The 17110-nt window shown below is 38.7% G+C and overlaps 2 protein-coding genes across 4 annotated transcripts in view; one reads left to right on the plus strand and one right to left on the minus strand.

Moving 5' to 3' along the window:
• ARL13B (ARF like GTPase 13B) overlaps nt 1-17110 on the plus strand; it is a 38811-nt gene that overhangs the window by 1217 nt on the left and 20484 nt on the right. For all 3 annotated transcript variants that reach the window (XM_082219757.1, XM_082219756.1, XM_082219758.1), the window contains exons 3-4: nt 1049-1119; nt 4026-4275. In XM_082219757.1, the coding sequence (XP_082075883.1) occupies nt 1049-1119; nt 4026-4275 (321 nt within the window). The remainder of the gene's footprint in view (nt 1-1048; nt 1120-4025; nt 4276-17110) is intronic.
• Nucleotides 12700-14958, minus strand: STX19 (syntaxin 19). The gene has a single exon (XM_082219776.1). It carries the CDS (start codon nt 14900-14902, stop codon nt 14027-14029), a length of 876 nt encoding a protein of 291 aa, XP_082075902.1. The 5' UTR covers nt 14903-14958; the 3' UTR covers nt 12700-14026.

The following is a 17110-nucleotide window of genomic DNA, read 5'->3' on the forward strand; positions in this document are numbered from 1 at the left end:
CTGAAGAGGGTAAAAGAAATTGGTAACTTTAAATGTGCTCTTTGAAAGGGCATGTGGATGTGAAAATACAATAGACCTTTATTAGTGGCATTCATGTGCCTGTTCTTATTCCCCAGTCTTATTTAAAAACTTATTGGAACTGTTTGGAGGTAAAGGTCCCTGTGTCCATTTTCACTAACCCAGGGCTTTATTTGAACCAGTATTCAGTCTCTGTAGCACTTTCTGCTGGAGATTAGTTCAAGAACAAAGACCTCTGGATATGAGCATGATGTCTTTGTTAACTGGGGGAACATAATCTGTATGTGGGGAAATGTGGTGGTTAAAGGCATGGCAACATGGCACAAGGAAAACCGCGACAACATTTCTGTTCAGTGCTACAATTGACATCATCTATCCACATTCATCAAGAGGCAAAAACAGAATCCCACCCTCTTTTTTCCTGAGAAGCGCTGATGTGCTTTTTTTTTTTTAAGCAGAAAATTGATTTCTTCTACCCAACGCAATATCCAGAGCTTGCTAGTTCTCCCCTGGTACTTGTTTCCAGTGCCACAGTATGGCCCAATAAAAACACAGGTATCTGAACATAGCACGAGAGGAAAGCAACCCAATGCTCAAAGAAATTTCAAAGTTTGTACAAATGTGGGGGAAAAACTTGACAAAAAGCATGTTTAAGTACACAGGGAGACCTCTGCTTCTTCATATTCATGTAACTGCATCTCAGGATCCCTTTGTGCTCCAAGTCCCTTCTCAAAACTTGCATTTTCCAGGAAGCCTTTGGAGTATCTCCCCTAGTCACACTACCCTATGGTATGAGTAGCTGAAAATTTTTGCATATTCTTCCCCTATTTTCCCAATGCCTCCATTCCCAACTCTCCATTTCTTCCATGTAAGATTGCAGTTATGAATGGTGCTGCATATAAATAATAGGTACCTGGTGGTGTTGATGATTCTCAAAGATACATTCAATCCCCCCCCAAAAAAAAAATTCTGTATGGCATTCAGTCAGGACAAAGTCTGAAAATATTTTTTCTTTTTATATAATTCAAAGGAGTGTGACATTAATCATGGTGGGTCTTGATAATGCTGGAAAAACAGCAACAGTGAAAGGAATCCAAGGAGGTAAGTAATATCTAAACTATTTTTTGTATTTATAAAAGTATTAAAATGAGCTTTTTAAAATTATGTTTGCACAGGAGGAATTTTTTAATTTATTGCCCTTGGCTAAAACAAGGCCAAGACTGCAGTCCTAACCTCTGTTATCTGGGAGTAAACCCCATTGAATTCAGTAGATTTACTTCTGTGTAGACATGGTTAGGATTGTGCTGCAAGATGCCATATAATGCTAGTAAATACAAAACCCCCAACTGAATAAAAAAAGAATTTGTGTTAATGGCTATACTGTTTAATTACGCTCAGGATATTTAACACTTTCAGGCATACGTTACAGATACTGCACTTCGTTACTTCATTAAGGAGGGACCAAAAACAAATGAGAGACCAAAACCACATATACAGTGGTACCCCTAGTTGTGAACACCTCTGGATACGTATCCTTCGGGTTACACACACGGCAAACCTGGAAGTAATGGGAAATGTTTCCGCCATGCATGCGCAGAAGCGGCACTTCTGGATGCGAATGTTTCAGGGTTCATACGGACCCCTGGAATGAATTAAATTCGTATCCAGAGGTACCACTGTAGGTCTAGGAAAAGCTATGTAATATAGCAGGATAATTGCTTTCTGTTTGATGCCACAAGTTGCACTTTTTAAGCTGAATGTGGATTCTTTTCTAGTTGAAAGCAAAACTTCTGTTGTATGGCTGTGCCCCTCCGTTGAATTCTGCATGGGCTTATATTTGGAGATGCCATAGGCACTTGGGCTGCAACCTCATGCACTTACTAAGGAACAAGCCCCATTGAAAACAGTTGTGCTTGCTTTTGAGTATGCCTTCGTAGATGGTGCAGTGAATCACTGTCAGAACATCTCACTTTTTTGTGAGCATTGCTTTCATTTGTTTTGTACATCGTTAGCCACATGCACATTTTTAGTGCTTCCAGAGCCTCTGGATATCACTAAAACTTTGGGAGCAATGTAGAAGCAAAATGAGGCTGTTACACTCAGATATATGCACTTCAATATATACATATTACTATTGCATGTTTCCAAAGTAAAGGGTTTACAGACAGTTGTTGAAGACTGGTGCCTCTATCATGGTAGAGAAAAATATTTGTTAGGAGTCACCTTGCGTCATAAAATGGAAGGGAAACATCTTTGGTAAGCATTTGAGGAACTGCTGACATAAATTATTTTTTAATTACAGCGCATATATAAAATATCCACATTAATGAGGCATTTCACATTTTAGTTTAGGATAGAAAATCAATGGTTCCCTTTTGCCTCCCCCCCCTTTGTATGTGCAGTAACTCTTATTTGCTGAAATGCACAGTAATGAGCAGACATCAGTAAATTTTACCTAAAAATCAATGTTGTAGGTACTACCGTTTTATGATATTGACTTGTGATATAATTTGGAAAGAAGGAAATTGTATGTGCATAACAAAGTGTTATTCTAATGATATTTTTATATTCCTATTTATAACTGGGAAGGTACCAACAATTTGCCAGATCACCTTTATCCCTTCAACCATAAAAATCTCTCTTAGCATCACTTTCTCTCCTCTGCCAGCTCCAATAAAACAGCATGCAAGCTTAGCATCAAATAAAATCTCTGTTTCAGCTGGGGAGAAGTTTCAGAAGTGTCTGTTCTGAGTGCTTGACAGTTTACTGACATACATGAACACATTGTTTTGGATGAATCCAGTCCAGAATAACAGTGGATTTTTCATATGTGAAATAGTGAGTATCTTTTCTGGGTGAAAAGATCATATGACTTCAGTATGACCCAGATCCAAAGGGCCCATGGGCAAGGGCTTTTCATTTTCAGCATCTCAGTGGAAGCGCCTGACAACTGAAAAGTCGTTGTGAACATCAGGGTATTCCTCATTATGGTTCTCAACTGAAACTGGTGAAAAGAGAAAGTCACTTCACTTCTCCCCTGCCCTGAAAGCTCTTGGCATGGGCATCTTTTGGCACTGTGATGCCTGTATCTCCAAACAAATTCTCATTCTAGCTTTTCTTGGGTTATGAAGCCCTGGCAGAAAGCATGCCAGCAACAAATTATCTTCATTTAAAACAAATGTGGGAATATGAAATCAAGTGAAACAAGATCATTTTAATATGAGGAGTTTGTCACCTCCCCCTGTCCTTATTGGGTTGATTCTTCAAGGGTTCTACTCAGGGTATGTACCTAGCTCTCTCAGTTCTTCATAAACGTGACATTGTTTTGCATATGCAGTAGACATTATTAACACGAATTTCTAGTCCCACAGTGAAATATTTTCTTAAACATGTCCAGGATTTGTATAGTTCTGTTCTACAGGCTGAAATTGGTAGCCTGCCATCAGTTAGACCATAATTTGCAGCAAGACAGGTGATAAGAAATTTAATTTGCATTCATTGTGATCACAGCAACTTATGCATTATTGTCTGTCCACGTGACATCTTGTGATCCATGTTTGTAATATTTGTAGCCATTATATACATAGAAAAACTGTAAAAAAAACGGGTCTGTAAAATTCATGTTATTCTGATCCTGAAAGTACATCAATCTCTCTTACCAGATTGATGGATCCCCCCCCCCCCTAACCTCATCAAAAATAGGCTGGAGAGGAATAACATGTTGGGAATAGGTTTCCCTTTCTCCAAACTTGATCTTGAGTTGGAAAACATTACCCTCTTCTTACCTTTCCTTTATTTGATACTTTGATGATTATGGTTCCCGATATTCATGTTAAGTGTCTCTCTGTGTGTGCTCACACATGCTTGTGTGTCTGTTAATGTAAAAAAATATAATACTTTACAATTTTAAAAACTAGTATTCTGTTTTAAAGTGCCCACAGCCCCCCAAAAAAGATAATTGAAACTGTATCACAAGTGCCTCATAACTTGTCCTTTAATTTCATCAGAGTCCCCAGAGGATGTGGCCCCAACTGTTGGCTTTTCTAAAATTGATCTTAAGCAAGGCCGGTTTGAAGTCACAATCTTTGACTTGGGAGGCGGCAAGAGAATCCGGGCTATCTGGAAGAATTACTATGCTGAATCATATGGGGTAATATTTGTTGTGGATTCCAGTGATGTTGAGAGAATGGAAGAGACAAAAGAAACTATGTCGGAAGTTCTAAAGCATCCCAAGATAGCAGGGAAACCTGTACTGGTGTAAGTAACAAAAATCAAGAATTATTTTAAGTAGTGATGTATAACTTGAATACAGTGGTGCCCCACAAGACGAATGCCTCGCAAGACGAAAAACTCGCTAGACGAAAGGGTTTTCCGTTTTTGCGTTGCTTCGCTAGACGAATTTCCCTTGCGCTTTTTTTAAAAAAGCCACTTGAAGAGGCGCAGTTGTGACGGACCGTGCTTCGCAAGACGAAAAACATCGCAAGACGAAAAGACTCGCGGAACGAATTCTTTTCGTCTTGCGAGGCACCACTGTATATTTCCTAAAACACTGAGTTTGTGATACTACTTTTTCCTTAAGTTGCCTTTAAAGTGGAATATTTTCTTTCCAACCAAACAAGCAGAGAAATTAAATTGTATTGTGCTGCTGTTGATGTCATTAGAAATGATGGCTTCAATATGGCAGAACTATTGTCTGTGCAAACACTCTTGAAATGAGTTATATAATTTCTGCAAACATTCCATTATTGCCTGTAGTGATAACTCTATAATTGTTTTGACGAATAACGATGTCAACACAAGTAGTATGACCCTTGTGTTGTCTAACATAAGCATGTTATTAGCTAACCGTTGGTCTTAATGAGGTCTCTGTGTTTAACACCAGGGGGTGCAAGTGATGCATTATCAGAAGAACCTGGTGTCTAGAAACTGAAGTTGTCTCATGCATAACTCTGTATCTCGGGATGTGTGCAGGTCTTACTCCAACATGTTCAGTGTAATGATGTAGCAGAAAGTGGATGCACTGCAATTTATACACCTGCAGAGTAAAATACCCTTCTGCCTTTCTGAACAATATGGTCATGATCCAGACACGGTGAAGCAGGTTTAAATCCATTTTAATGTAATGCTAATTTACATGTTCTTAATTCTTCCATTGAAAACAGTGGGGCTTGATAGTCCGTTTAAATTAGAACTATGAATTTAGAATTAGAATGAAATGAGAAAAGTGACACTCAATAGCAGCTGATAATATTTTGACCTGATAGGGCTGCAGCTTTTAATATATTGTGTTTTCAGCACAACAGGACTTAATACATCACTTACTAGAGGGTTTATTAATTGACTGTAAAGTTGTGCTTAAAATATAATTGAACAATTGCAGACATTTAGAGATGAATTTCATATTGTTTAATTATCAAAAAATCAATTTTTCATGTAATTACTAAAACCATTAACTTGTGGTTTTTTTGGTATTAATTACCCATGGGTAGTATTAATTTTTTGGTAACAAAATAAATATGACAATTGTATCTGTGTGAAATTTGTGCTATTACAATGACTTTCTATACTGCATCACCTGTGACTAATCTCACACCCTCCCTCATTTTGCACTCATTGTTCAGACACCAGTTGTACTACCCTAGTTACTCTTCCAGTTGGCAACTTAATTCTGATGACTGTACAAAATAACTGGCAGAGGAAACTGAGCAAACCATCCTGCCAGTTGCAGAGAACACTGAATAATCTTTTATCTTTGATGCTGGATTTTTGGAACTCAAATGTGATTCAACTGACAAGGATTTCAGGAAATTCAGTTTGGAAAAATTTTGGTTGAAATATCTCCCTGTATATCCCAAAACAGGAGAAAGGCTCTCCACATCATTATACAATTTATGCCTTAGTGAATCTGATTTTGCTGTGCAACAGACTGGATATTTAAAGTGTTCTAAGATCTGGCTATTTGAAATTTTAAATTTCATGTGCATTTTTTGAATTTTTGGGGGGAATATACATATACATTTAAAAAGTATTCGTGATTTTTTTTTAATTAAGCCCCAAAATACTGTTTATGATTAAAAGTCAGCAATGTTTCAATACTTTCTAGAAATTAAAATAGGGGCACCAGATGTGGATGGGGGCATAACATTTTTATATAATCTGAGAGGGGGCATGGGTTAAAGGTTCAGAAATGCTGCTTTAGAACTCTTTCCACATTTCTGTCTAGGAGCTTCTTGTTTATAGATAAATCCCTACAGGTGAAGATCTTGTCATCAGTTACTTCAATCATTTTATAATAAAAATTGTTCAGAGTTTTGTTTTGGAATGAGTTAGCTATAGCTGCCAGCTGCTATTTTTATTTCTTAACTTAATTATTGAGCTACATGTTTGGGGGAGGGAATTGATCATACTCCTAGTCCTACCATCTTCACTTTAGACAACTGAAATACTGACAACATTTTGCTCTAAAACAATTAGGGTGAAATGAATGAAGTTTTGCTTCTAGGCAATTTCTTGTTATGATCCCTTTAAGCTAGTATAAAGTTGTAACTTTAGGATGGATGGTTTTGCAGAAGAATATCTAACCTTTTTTATTATTATTTGTGGGCCACTATCTAGAATTAGATTTGTTTGTCTCTGTTGAAGTTTCAGTCAATACTTGCTGAAAGTCCATCCGTCTTCACTGGCCACAAAGAAAGAGTGAATGTGTAGTGTGTGTGTGTGTGTGAGAGAGAGATGTATGCCTATGTACTTGTATTTCCCTGTGACACATAATAACATACTTACCCGTTATCTCAAAAAACTTTCTGCACCTACTTGGTATAAAGAATTTGGTGGTGATGTGATCCGTCTTACTACTGACCTATGTTAAATTGTAGAAACTGAGAACTAGATTGGCTCACCCACTATAATTTTAAAACACTGAAATGGTTGTGAGGTATCAGGCCCATGGATGCCCTCCTCTTTCATACCTGGGGCAAAAGCACAAGTAGTTATGTACAAAAGTACAACATAGTTGTCCATAATATTTTCACTTGAAGTTTTGATAGATGAATATGTTCAACATGTTGATAGCTTTCTTCAATATACACACGCTCAAAATTTCCAAGTTTGTACAAATACTGTATTTTTTTCCAGCTTACCTAGTGCAGCCATCTTTAACATTTTCATACCGAAAGCTCTCTCCGTTAAACCAATAGGTCAAATTGGCACCCAGTTTTAATTATATGTGCACACGCCTGCCCATCTCCCTCCCTCCCACCATCTCTCACCAAAGGAATTCTGGCAGATAATTAGTGGGCTGAATTTTTCTCTTTCACACCCAAGCTCTACCCTCCATTGCATCTGGTGACCTCTGTTAGGCTCCGCTTTCTTGTAGTCTAATGGCAGATTACTATACCCCAATCTTAGGTAAAATCAGTGCTATTTTTCACTTTTCTATGCCCCTTATTTATCTGATAAGAAAAACAAATGTTAAAGAAGCCCTGAAAGTGGTTTTACTATATTAGTGCATCTCATATGAAGTCAGAAAGAGACTGGTTGTGGGTCCTGATTTAACTAGTTGGAACAATTATTCTAGTGTACGTGTTTGTGGCTTTTAATATATTTTGAACAGACCATATCTGTAGCATTAATTTGCATGCTGTTTAGTGGCACCTAATTGTAAGCCACTGTTGGTTGGAAAGGCATGCTATACATGCCTCCTATTGATAGCATAACAGATACCCCTTAACTGCACCTCCGGCTTGGCTGGGGGAATTAGGATTGTGTTGTTGCACTAAAGCATGCATGGTTGTTGCACTAAAGCATGCATGGTTGTTGCACTAAAGCATGCATGGTTGTTGCACTAAAGCATGCACAGTATCTGAATGGACCTGCTGCCTATATGAATCAAAGATATTCTCAGACTAAGTGCTCTTGACCCAAAAGCCCCTTTTTAAAGTGATCAATATTTGTGAGTACAATCCTAGTAAAAACAAGAAAAATACCATTCTGGTATAGAACATAGGAATTTAATATAGAAGGCTTAGTTACAAATACCTATCTGGCTATAAGGCTCTACAGATTACCTCTGGCATTTATATATCAGCCTAAACTATTTCAGAGGGATGTGAGGATTTCAGTGCTGAAAGTTGTAGATAAAAGTGCATTCTGAATGTGTGTTCTTGTACTGAATCAGTCAAATATGTTTAGAATTGCAATTCCTTTTTAAGGGGATTAGAAGACTTTTAAAAATGTTTATTGATTAAAATCCTATACACAGAAATGAGAGTAAGTCTCATTGAATTCAGTGGGACTTGCTTCTGAGTAATTTCTCCAAGATTGGACTAGGAGTTCTCTTCTAAACCATATGGAGCTTTCCATCAGCCAGACTGTACTTTGGAGTCAGCGTTCGAAATTAGCTGAGCGCCAGCCACATTTTTTGACTGGCAACTGGCCTTTTGCGACTGGATGATGTCTGGGTGCCACCGTTGGCAACTAGCATCTCCTCCTGCCTGGCTGCAGTCGGCTGGTCTGCAGGCACAGCAGCAGCAAAAAAAGTGTGCATTTGCGGGGTGAATCAGCTTCTCTAGGGAGGGAGTTCCAGAGTCTGGGAGCAGCCACCAAGAAGGCCCTTTCCCCCGTTCAGGCATGCCTGTGAAGGTGGTAGGACAGAGAGAAGGGCTTCATTGAAAATCTCAAAACCAAGTCATATTTGTATGAGGGAATACAATCTTTCAGAAAGCTTGGACATTAAGGGTTTTATAGGTCATAACCAGCACTTCTGGTAAGCTAGGGCCAGTGACACAGAAGCAGGCAGGAGATTTGATGTGCTATTCTGAGATGTGAGACTCTTTATAAATACGTTTTGTGGCCTGCAAAAAATCCACTGTTTACTTCTAGATAGAAACATTTTTGTCCCTCTTGTCTATAAAAATAAACTTAGCTTAATGCTTTTCCGTAATTATAAACAATGTTCTCCTTCAAACGATGTTTGAAGCTTTGTTTTAGATGGCATCCTTGTCACAGTCAGGAAGAGATAAGTGAGTAGCACATCCTTTCAGAAGGGAACTTGTTTACCAAATCACGCATGTGTGGGGTGTGTGTGGTGCTGTAACATAGCTCTTATTCTTAAAATTATTTAATTACTCCTGAGTCTGAGATTTCAAGTGTCTTTTTTGTAGCAATAATGACTAATAATAAAAGCAGAGATTTTTGGGAAGTAAATTCAGCAGTACATCCTGTACTTTTTTAGCAAATGTTCTGAATCGCAGCCACATACAACTTGCAATATTGTAATATGCCAAGGCAAAAATCGTTGTCTGTTTTTTCCTGAAAATGTTTAATTGTATCCCTAGGTTGATGTATGTTCAGTTGCAGAGGAGGGGAGGGGAAGGGAAGGTATTGCTAAAGCCAGATACTTCATGTACAGGGCCGGTTAAACAGAACTTTGCCACATAGATTAGGAGATTAGGAGCAGTGGTGAAGTAATAAGTAAGCATGGTTTCTGTACCACTTACGTAGTGGTTATTTAAATACTACTGAACCTTCCAAAAAGAGACTCCCATACCACTGATGTAATTATTTCAGGCACTTTTTCTTAGACTCTTTATGCCAGTGAGTGTAAATATCAGTCGCAGTCAGTTATAGTGGATCAAGAATGGTCTCTTACTTGTCTTTGCTTTTGTATATGCCTGTTCCTACAGTGTTGTGGACTATTCCATGCCGTGACTATTTTATTTGTCTCCAGTGTCAGTAGGAGGAGTAGGAGTACAGAGTCAGTAGGAGGCAGATCAAAGAGAAGGAGTATGACTAGGAAAGAATGACTGTCAATAATGTAACAGATGAGTTTTCTGATCTCTTTTTGTTTCAGTTCACATTGGATTACATTGGATTACAGTGGTACCTCTGGATGCGAACGGGATCCGTTCCGGAGCCCTGTTCGCATCCTGAAGCGAACGCAACCCATGTGTGCGGGTCGCAATTCACTGCTTCCATGCATGCGCGTGACGTCATTTTGGGCGCGAGCAGCGAAACCCGGAAGTAACGCGCTTTGTTGCTTCTGGGTCGCCGTGGAGCGCAACCCGAAAAGGCTTAACCTGAAGTGACTTCAACCCGAGGTATGACAGTATCTTGGTGACCTATAAGCATGTTTAGCTGATAACCATTCCTGGGAACTCCATGGCAGTGTTTGTGTCTATGGCTTTCCATGAATGGGGAAGTGTGCTGATGCACCAGGAGGAAACAGTGGCTGCTTCTTTCCTCTCCCATGGTTTCACTCACTGTTGTGTCTAAATTTGAGCTTGTGGTTTGCCTGACTCCAAATGATCCGTTAGCAGTAACTTAGATTTATTATTGGCTTACTGCTTGAAGTGTGTTTGGGAGAGCCCAGGATCCTAGGTATGCAGAACACTAAACCAAGCCATAGCTTAGCTCTCAGTAGCGTAGAGGAGTTTGGGAGGAACTTCAGTGGCTGCAGTTTCATCACTGTGCAGCAGCACACTTGCTCATTCACAGTAAGCCACAGTTTGGCTTAGTGTTATATGTGAATGAGACCAGTGTAGGAAGAAAATATAGCCATTACACTAAGGAGCTATAATGGCTGGTTGGTTGAGGGGGTGGAGAAACCGGGTGTTGTAAAAATAATTGAGGGAAACTCTGTCCTAGAGTCTTATAAGGATAACCAGTTCATCCCATAAACCATACTTTTAAGTACAAAATTTTGTAAATGGCAAGTGTAAAATCCTTGGTGTTGTATTGCTATGTTTTTGCCACAGCTATTCCTTCAGGTTACTTTAAATTACAAGGTTGCATGAATGTAAATACGCTGCTGTTGGAAGAAAATGTTATATGAGATTTTAACTGGACATGCTTGGTCTGAAAAACCTGACTAGCTTGGTAGTGACTATTGTGTGCTAGTCTTGCAAAATGGGAAGGACTGATTTTTTTAAAAAATGCTGCCAGGGTGGGGGAGAATTTTAAGTGTCAGGGTTGAACAACAGCATCAGCTGTTCATGCTTTCCTTTATTAATTGATACAAGAGTCCTAAATTTTACGTGTCTGGTTCAAATTATTGTAGAGTCAATTCACATTTTGTTCTCTCCAAAATGGGGAACAGTGGCTTAATCTCTGTGAACAGACCAGGGTATTAAGATGGATCTGATCTTGTCTTACTGTCCTGGCTTGTTAACAGATGAGTAAGTCAGTCATGGAAATAAGCCAACAAAAGGAAGGTGCTAGCCTGCTACAAATTTAGCACTCTTCATTTCCATGTTGTCCATAGAAGAAAAATCCCATACAGTACTTGGCAGTTCACATGGGAACTTAGACTTCTAACCTCTTGGCAGACTTGTTTTTTGTTCTTTGTTTTGTTTTTTTTAAAAAGCCTTCTATTAAGCAGACTAGATTCCACTAGCCTATTGCATTTCCCTACTAGTCACAAAGGGTACATTCTTCTTTTTCTGATAGCACAGAGTTCCCTGGTTGGGACATAGGAAAGAACTCTGGGCTTTTCCATGCACAAAGTCATTTAATATAATGCTACCCTCTAGTTTTGTACCAGCAAGGAATGATTGCCCAAAGCTAAATGGAAGAGGGAGTGTTCTTTGCTTAGCCCTGACACTTATTCCCAGATTCATAAGCCATGGTTTTTGAAAGGTTGTCTGAACCTGGTCTGCAGATGGGGCCAGATCTCATTTGCTCCTTCCATGTTAATTGTGGGGGACACCTAGCCAGCACATTTTGTACTAGAATTCAAAATGTAATGCTTGAATCTGCTCTGAATGTAGTCTGTATTCTTAAGCTTCATTTTAATATGACGTGTATGAAGTACTTATCAATTACAGTATATTGCATATAATAAAACCTTTATAAAATCTGAAATATGAATATGTATAATTTTCTTGGCCTGACAATGTCCAGTGACTTTTCTTGCATACTTAGGTCAACATTTATTTTCCTGTTTTAAGGCCTGTTTAACTTTTAACTTTCAGCTACACATTTCAAATACGTTACTGTCTTTCTTTTCATATAATTGCAACAAAACGTGTTTTCTTTATATAGTTTTCTAATATGTAAATTGGCAACATGGTTTAATTTAATCTTCCCCACACATACTTTTCATTCTTGTCTCACACTAGTGATAGATTTGCACTTTATGTAACAAACTGTATATATGGTAATAGCCTTTTTACTTTTCTATTCTGAGTAAAAATAAATTAGCTTTTAAAATAAATTAAATTAGTATTTGTGAAATGTGGTAATTTGACAACTATGGAGAACTAAAGCTGCTGGCAGCAAAAAAAGGTCTTCTGCAGACAATAGCTCTTTCGTTTCTGAATAATTATGACTCCAGTGTTAAACCACATTCAGAGTAGACTCAATTGTAATCAATTGACTTAAGCTCCTTAATAATAAGTCTTTAGTTTTGTGTTTTTAGTAGTCAGTGTCATGTTACTGTGTTCTGGCATAATTGTGGGGGGAAATATATTTATGAGATGACCACAAGAATCTCATGCCCACAAACGGACCGATCCCTTTTATGGTCTAATTGTTGCAATGCTTACATAAACAGATGTTATGCTCAGGGTCAAAGAACCACATACCTATTTCTATGTGTCCAATACAACTTTAAGCTTGTGTTGTATGCTCTATGACAAAACATTTGTGAACAGAGAGAACTTTTGAAAATAACTTTTTAAAAAATAAAATGGCTTAGTGGATAGTATTGTGATTCAACCAGAAAAAAATCTATTGAGGGTGATGAAGCCTTTGGACATGCCTAAAATAGATCTTTTGGTTCTAGCCTGTGGCATGATAGCAGCTTATACATGCCCTCTACACCAGGAAACTGGAACTGGCCACAAGGAAGGGACAAACAAATTTCCCCCTGTATAATGTATGAAATAGCCTTTCCCCCCATTTTTATTTTTTACCTTTTTGACCCTAGTCTTCGGATGAAATTAATAAACCTGTATTGCTAACACTTGTTTAACAGACACAGAAAAGCTGTGCTGCGAGAATAATTCCCTTTTTGGAATAACAAATGTTCAAAGTTGGTTGAAGCATGCTATGCATTTGCACCAATTTTTGTTTTTTTTAATCATATATATTGAAGAAACTTATTATGTTTTGAAAGTATAAACCATGACCTTGGTTACAGATGCACATCTCCCAAAATATCATAGAACTGTTATGTTTATACAAATGACATGGAAGAAAATGTGTAACATACAAAAATAGCTATATCCTTTACTGCATTCTTAAAGATTTTACACATACAAAGTTTTTGTAACAACCTTTCCCCCTTTTAACCTGTTTCAGTGCAGCTCCTTTAGCTGAACAATCTATTTCCCTGTTCTTCAAATAGTATTTTGTCAAATACCACAGTCACAAATTATTTCAAACTCTTTGTTCTTAGAAAAGCCAGACAACAGAGGAATGTGAACTCGCTGCAGATTTGCTGAGCACGTTCTGGATGACATTGTCCTAGCATTTATTACACCGGGCATGCAGTTTTCCTTCATCTAAACTGCTGAATAAAATTGCTAGGAACATACAATCACTTCCCAAGGAAGTGAATCGAATGTGGAGGCGAGTGCTGTGTGGCACGTGGTTGCACCTGTTGTCACAAGCACCTGTTTGACTAGTTCCTGTGACCTGTGACTGGTAACAGAACTCCATCCTGCTACACCCAGCACTACCTTGTTCCCTTTTTTGAGAAACTCTTCACTATTATATCAAAGTCCACCACTAGATCTTAAAAAGCAATGGCAGGGGATGAGGGTCAGAAAGTCTGCCTGTTCCCTTGTAAGTCACCCCTTTTGTTCCTTAGATCCCCTGCCAAATTTGCAGCATTCAGGGTATGTGAAAAAGAGAATGTTGAATCAAACTGTGGCTTTGCCTGATAGTGCAAACCCCCGCCCCCAGCAGGGTCACCTATGTTCATTACATACTGGATTAGGGCTATTGCAAAGAACATTTAACTGCCTGTATCCCCCCCCCAAAAAAAAACCCCACACAAAAAAACCTATTAACAGCAGGGGCAGCACCAGCAGCATATTGCTCTGCATGGATGCTTCTTTCGATACCTTGCCGCCAGCCTGAATTTCTCTGTTGTCGTCTGAACATAGTCCTGAGTTTTGACAACTTCCATTTCGATGCTGTCGATCATTTCACCTTGTTCTTCCACCAAAAGTGAGATTTGGACAAAGAGGCCCTTCAAGTCTCTCACCTGGTTCTCCAGATTGACCAGTTCTTTGTGTCTCTGTTCAATCTCAGATAGCTGAGCTTTTGTGATATTGACCTCGGTGAGCAAGTTTTCGTTGAAGATTTCCCATTTTCCTTGCTGAACCATGTCGTTCACTTCTTCCTCGGAGACTTCTTTTCCAGCCACTTCAAGCTGGCGCACAATAAAAGCTTTGCATTTTTCTTGCTTGGCTGTTATGGCGGCGTTGTACAGAAACATGATATTTTGGAAGCGACGGAACAGGACTGCCCGCTGAGCACTCAGAACCCTTATAATGGCAGATGATGAACCATGTTCTTTCTCTGCTTTCTTCAGTGTTTTTGACAAGTCGTCCAAGCACTTGCTAATGTGTTCTGCTTGAACCTTTATCCCTTTTGTGATGCTGCACTCCTTTTTAAGTACGCTGAATCTCCTCATGGAAGCCACTAGGCTTTTTTGCTGCTGGCTGAACTTTTGGACGTCTGCTGCCAAATTGTTAATATCATTGTGAAGTTGCTGGATTTCATTCAGGTACCTTTCAGTTATGGGCTCCTTTTCAAAAATGACAGCTGTTTGTTCAAGTTCTTTTTCCTCTGCCACAACACTAGGAGAACGACTGTTTTCTTCTATTAATTGCAGTTCCTTTGCTCGCAATTTAAGCTCTTGAAGGCGGTCTTTCATCTTCTGTAGAGTTTTCTGTGGTTCTGTTCTTTTTAAAACCAGACAGTTGTGTAAACCTAAGGATTAAAAACCACTTTAGTAAGCTGTTGTTTACCCACAGACCTATTACAAGGATGGCAGAAAACCTTTAACGGAGAGGGAGGGGGAGTCAGAAAAATGCAGCAGCATAAGCTACCATAAATAGGTTGCACATAAAGCAAAATTTATTTTTCCCTTAGTCATGCTCTTTGAAATACTTGGTCCACCTCAAGATTCTTTGAAATGTGCAGGAAATACACATAATTGTTGACTGTCTAATACTGGTCCAATATTGTACTACATCTTTTTATTATTATTTTTTTGTGTGATGGGCAGAAGGAAAACTCAAGTGGTCTGCAAGCTGACAATAGTTTGAAAATTACATATGTAAACATTTTTTTAAAATCCTAATCATGAATTGGAGGCTTGCATGATCTTTCACTTCTTACCTTCTCTCTCCAGAGCTACCATGGTGCAGTCTAAACTTTGCAGAGCTAACTGTTTGGTGTGGTGAAACATTGTACGAAAGTAAACAATAACCATGTCTGGTTAGAATGTACTCTTCTGTATTTATTAATAAATACAACTGTATTTATTAAAGGAATGAAATAGGTAAGATAATTTGTGCAAGAAATCTGCATGGAAATCTGCTAATCGTGGCTACAAAGTCAGAAACATTAGTTCTGAACTTTGGAAAGAACTAAATCTGTGACATTAAAAACAAAAAGCTAGTTTCTTTTTTGGCATGGAAGCAGTCCAGTTATTTTGTAATTCCCAAGAAGAGATACAGCTGTTGCTTCTAAAATCTGAAATGCTTGGAAAATTTAAAGAGTCATTACTTTAGTTTGGAGATGGTGGATTATTTATATCAAGGATGGGGAGCCTTTTTCAACCTGTGAGCCACATTTTCCAGGGAATCTATGAGAGGGTTGGGTGGGATGACAGGCAAAAGGGAGTGAAATGATGGCTTGAGACTCTTCCCTTTTTGTACATTAGGCTTTGTTGCATCCATGCAACAAACACACACAGGACCCTACATACTTCACTTTATCCAGGCAAACGAACAGAATTCATGGAAGCATTCTAGTCAGGCAAAAGCAACTGAGGGCATGGAGCAGGGCTGGTGAGAAGGGGTGTGGTCTGCAAAGGTCCCAAGGGCCGGATAGCGCATGCTGGGGGCCATATTTGTTCCCTGGGCCTGAGATTCCCTACCTCTGCCTTACATAATTTAAATATCTATATCCTCTTTCCACCCAATGGTGCCCAAGGTTGCAAACAGTAAATAAGATAAAACAACCATATAAAACAGCAGATAAAACAGGCAGATAAAAATACAGGTCTTTTAAAAAATAATAAAAACCCAGCCCATTATATTGGAAATTTGGATATTGTAGGGATTTTTTATTACACATCTGTAAATGGTGTCTTGAAAGATACACATGCATGCACACACACACCACTCCCAATTTGAATAACTTTTTTTTAAGAAAAGAGTGGCTCAGCCTGTTCAAAGGATCAGGCATTGCCAATGACATTACCAGAATGTGAGTAGGATTATATATAAAAACTTGTTATTCACAAATGCTTTATTCTGTACTGGACTGAGGGAAGTAATATCAATGTCCCTTTACTCTTCAGTTTCTACTCTCTGAAGATTAAATAGCTTGTTGATTGCTGACTAAGGATCCAATCCCTTGGGGGAAATCTTCTATTCATGTTTTTGACATTTGCAAATGAACTGTTCCCAGTAGAGTGTGCCCTAACATGCAGTCCCATGGCCCTTTGATAAAAGTGTGCATCTCACAGGATTATGCTCCAAATTCCAGCTCTTGTGATGCTTGTTTTTCATTGAAGGGTTTTATTTGTGGAGAGATGGGTGGGAAAGAGAGGGAAAGAAGAAAGTTTATGGCCTTGGAGAGAAAGAAGCAAAAGTCTTGGTAGGCTTTCAGTTTGACTGACCTTTTGGTGCATTGCCTTCATGTTAAGGCTATGCTTGCTGGTTTGGTTCACTCTGATTTTTCTGTTGTTTACCACATTTCTGTATGCTGCTGTGTAATCTATGGTGACCCTTTATTGTAACTATATCCTGTACCCATATGCTGTGGACTTAACTGTGAAATCTGGATAAGGATTGGGTGGCAAGAGCTGTAGGCTTTGAGCTGTACTCAGTGGGATTTTCCATACATTGGT

This window comes from Podarcis vaucheri, assembly GCF_965113315.1.
Source record: "Podarcis vaucheri genome assembly, chromosome: 4".
In the NCBI taxonomy this organism is placed as follows: domain Eukaryota; kingdom Metazoa; phylum Chordata; class Lepidosauria; order Squamata; family Lacertidae; genus Podarcis; species Podarcis vaucheri.